Source organism: Dipodomys ordii, unplaced genomic scaffold, assembly GCF_000151885.1.
Source record: "Dipodomys ordii isolate 6190 unplaced genomic scaffold, Dord_2.0 Scaffold184, whole genome shotgun sequence".
Taxonomy (NCBI): Eukaryota; Metazoa; Chordata; class Mammalia; order Rodentia; family Heteromyidae; genus Dipodomys; species Dipodomys ordii.
The window spans coordinates 317,292-320,654 of record NW_012267400.1 but is presented as its reverse complement, the minus strand read 5'-3'; the positions used below and the strand labels follow the sequence as shown (position 1 = coordinate 320,654).

The window sequence follows — 3,363 nt, the reverse complement described above, 5'->3', positions numbered from 1 at the left end:
AACTGGAAGTGGCGCTGTAGCTCAAGTGGTAGAGCGCTAGCCTTGAGCTGAAGAGCTGAGGGACAGCGCCCAGGCCCAGAGTTCAAGCCCCACGGCCGACAAAAAAAAAAAAAAAAGAGTCTCATGGTTTCTCCTGCCTGAGGTGGATTGGAATTGCGATCCTCAGATCTTAGCCTCCAGAGTTGCTAGGATTACAGGCATGAGCCACTGGCACCCAGTTTACCTGTTGTATTATTGTGGAGCTTGAACTTGGCCTGGGCGCTGTCCCTGAGCTTTTCAGCTCAAGGCTAGTGCTCTACCACTTTGAGCCATCCAGTTTTCTGGTGATTCATTGGAGAAAAGCGTCTCAAGGGGACTTTTCTGAACTGTCTGGTTTCAAACCCATAATCCTCAGATCTCAGCCTCCTGAATAGCTAGGACCACAGGTGTGAACCGCCAGTGCCCAGCTTTCTTATTTAAGACAAATTCTCAGTCATCTTGCCTCAGACTCCCAGTGATGGTGGGATCACAGGCATGCACTACCCTGCCCATTCCACAGAGCAACTGTTAATAAGGCTACCTCTGAAGGTTATTCACACATCCCTTGGAAGTTTTTGTCCCTTTCCCTATCCTGCCCCCTATACTGAGGACCAAACCTAGGGCCTCCTGGGCCTGCTAGAGGTGTGCTCTATCTTGAGATACATCTCTAGCTCCCTGCACCTATTTCAAATGGATGGGAAATTTGCCAGTGCAATCTACCCCCAATCAGAGTTACCTAGACCTGTTTTTCCTCTTCCTAGCCTTTACCACTTTATCCAAATCATGTTTGTTTGTTGTCTGTTTGCCATGGTCCAGGCTGTGTCTCTGGGGGCCTAATAATCATACAGGGATTCTTGTTTGGTTGTGTTTATGGTTTGGGGGGTTTGTTTGTTTGTTTTTGAAGTGGCTCATGCTTGTAAATCCTAGCTAACCAGCTGAGATCTGAGGATCGTGCTTTGAAGTCAGCCAGGGCATAAAAGTCCGTAAGACTCTTCTCCAACCAGCAAAAAGCCAGAAGCAGATGTGTGGTTCAACTGAGTGAAGAAAATTAAGCCAGAAGTTGAGACCTTGAGGTCAAAGAAAGCACTGGCACAAACAAGGGGGGGAAGGAGAGGGGGGGAAATCCCCCAGCTGGCCGCATCTTCCAGAATGCCGGGATTTCAGGCATGCACCACCAGGCTCAGCACTTTCTTTTAGGCACGTATGCACGGACGGGCTGTTGAACACACACTTTGTCCTTGCACACACTTAGCTTATGCACTGTATCTCGGAACTACACCCAAGCCCACCCAGTATTTTATAGTCGCGCTGATGGACGTGTCTTTGAGGGGAGGGGGCCGATGCCCCCGCTCTGGGGTCGGTCCTCCAGGCTCAGATCCGGTCAGAGGCCTGGGGGCCAACCAGCAGTCCCCACCTCCCCATCCCGGCCGCGGGGGCGGCGCCCAGCGACCCAGCAGCCGCCCTGGCAGGACCAGACCTGGCAGTCGCCGTGCCCGGGGCCTGGCACCGGGAGGGGAAGCTGGCAGGCGGGCGCCGCCCTTCCTGGAGGGGGCTGGGGAGGGCCGCGTCCGCAGCCACGCTCGGGCTGCAGCCGGCCTCCGCCCGGGTCAATCACACGGACCGGGTGTGGGCGCCAGCCTGCGGAGAGGCTAGGGGGTGGGTTCCCGGGGGCCCCCCGGAGCTCGCAGCCCGCCCAGGCCAGGGGCTTTCCGGGCCCAGACAGCCGCCCGCCCGGGAAAATCCCGGCCCCCTTCCCGGCGCCGAGGCCCTGCCCGGCAGAGCTAGGGTGGGTGGGGGGAGGGGGAGGGGAGGGGAGGAGATTCCCGGAATCTGCCCAGAGACCGCCGTGACGTCACTGAGCAGAATCGGCCCATATATGGACATCGCTTCCGCTGCGTCAGCGGGGAAAGCCCCGTGGCGGGCGGGGAGACTGGGCGGGGCCGCGCAGGCGCACTGCGCATCCTGCGCTGGGCAGCTTGTCACCGAGTCCTGCTGGACCGGCCACCGTCACCGCCGCCGCCTCTGGAGCTCGGGAACGCGGTGGAGGGTGGCAGGCTTGGGCTGGATCTTACAATGCCTGGACGGGGCTGACGAAGGGCCCCCAAACAAGACCCACAAAAGCATGAACCCCACTCCGGTCCCCCCTCCCTCCCAGCTTGGAAAAAATGACCACAAAAATTAATAAAGAACCTTTTTTTTTTTTACTTAAATAGATTCAATAAAAAGAACAACAAACGCACGCATACACACCGTCACATCTTAAAATAGACTCTTGGAGAGAGCAAGTTCGTGTTTCTTTTCCACAGTACGGTGCAGGGGCAGGTGGGGGGGATGGAGAGGAGGGCAGGGGGCGGGGGTCCCCCTCCCTAGGTGTCCCCGCGGGCTTGAGTACCAGGCAGCGGGGCCAGCTCCGCCGCGATCGCCCTCCTCCTCCTCCTCTTCTTCCCCGTTAAATACACAAATATATTATATTCAATATGAATTGAGTCTGTTTCCAACAGAAAAAAAAATTACAAAAAATAAAACAAACGTGGAAGGGTTGGGGGTTGTTGTAAACGTCGAGGTGGAAGGAGTGGGCGCAGTATGGGCAGTGTGGCCCGGGTCCAGTGTGGTTGGCGACGCCCCCGGGGTCCCAGGGCCGGGGCCACGTCCTCGCCCCACGTCCCCGGGGCGCGCGGCCGTCCAGGCCGGGGAAGGGCGGGGGGGGGCGCACGCTCAGAAGGCGTGTCCCTTGACCCCCAGCAGCAGCTGGCAGCCGTTGCTGACGTGGGTCATGACCTTCTGCTTGAGCTGGGCCACTTGCTCCCGCAGGACGCCGGCGGTACTCGACAGCCCCGCGTTCTCCGCCTTGAGGGTCTTCACCTTGTCCTCCAGGCGCGCGATGCGCTCCAGCTTCCGCTTCCGGCACTTGGTGGCCGCCAGCCGGTTCCGCAGCCGCTTGCGCTCCACTTTGATGCGCTCCTGGTCTTCCATGTTGATGGGGGACACGGGCGGCGTGGCGTCGCGGCTGCGGGCCTCGGGCACGGTCTGAGGTTCCTCCTTGAAGGCCGAGGCGCCGCGGCCCAAGCCCAGCTGCGCGGGGTGGCCGCCGGCGAAGGGCGGAGCGTGCGGGAGGTAGCTGATGGTGGCCGTCGGGTAGGAGCTCCCGGTCCCGACGGCGGCGGCCCCGGAGGGGGCCGAAGCCGGAGGGTAGCTGCTGAGGTTGGTGTAGACGGGAGGCGGCTCCGGGCCGCCGGCGTAGACGCCCCCGGGGCCGGCGGGGGGAGCCCCGCTGGCGCCCAGCGACACGTTGGGGGGCGTCACGTGGTTCATCTTGTGCAGATCGTCCAGGGCTTTGACGAAGCC

General features: G+C 60.2%; 2 protein-coding genes across 2 annotated transcripts in view; one reads left to right on the top strand and one right to left on the bottom strand.

Moving 5' to 3' along the window:
* Positions 1–2,109, top strand: part of Prdx2 (peroxiredoxin 2) — a 7,046-nt gene extending 4,937 nt beyond the window's left edge. Inside the window, exon 5 of the mRNA XM_013034179.1 lies at positions 1,857–2,109. Within this exon, the coding sequence (XP_012889633.1) occupies positions 1,857–2,109 (253 nt within the window). The remainder of the gene's footprint in view (positions 1–1,856) is intronic.
* A 346-nt stretch (positions 2,110–2,455) lies between these two features.
* On the bottom strand, positions 2,456–3,363 carry Junb (jun B proto-oncogene; the record flags this gene model as incomplete). The annotated part of the gene is made up of 1 exon (XM_013034178.1): positions 2,456–3,363. A coding segment is annotated over one exon (630 nt), but the record flags the coding sequence as incomplete, so codon positions are not given.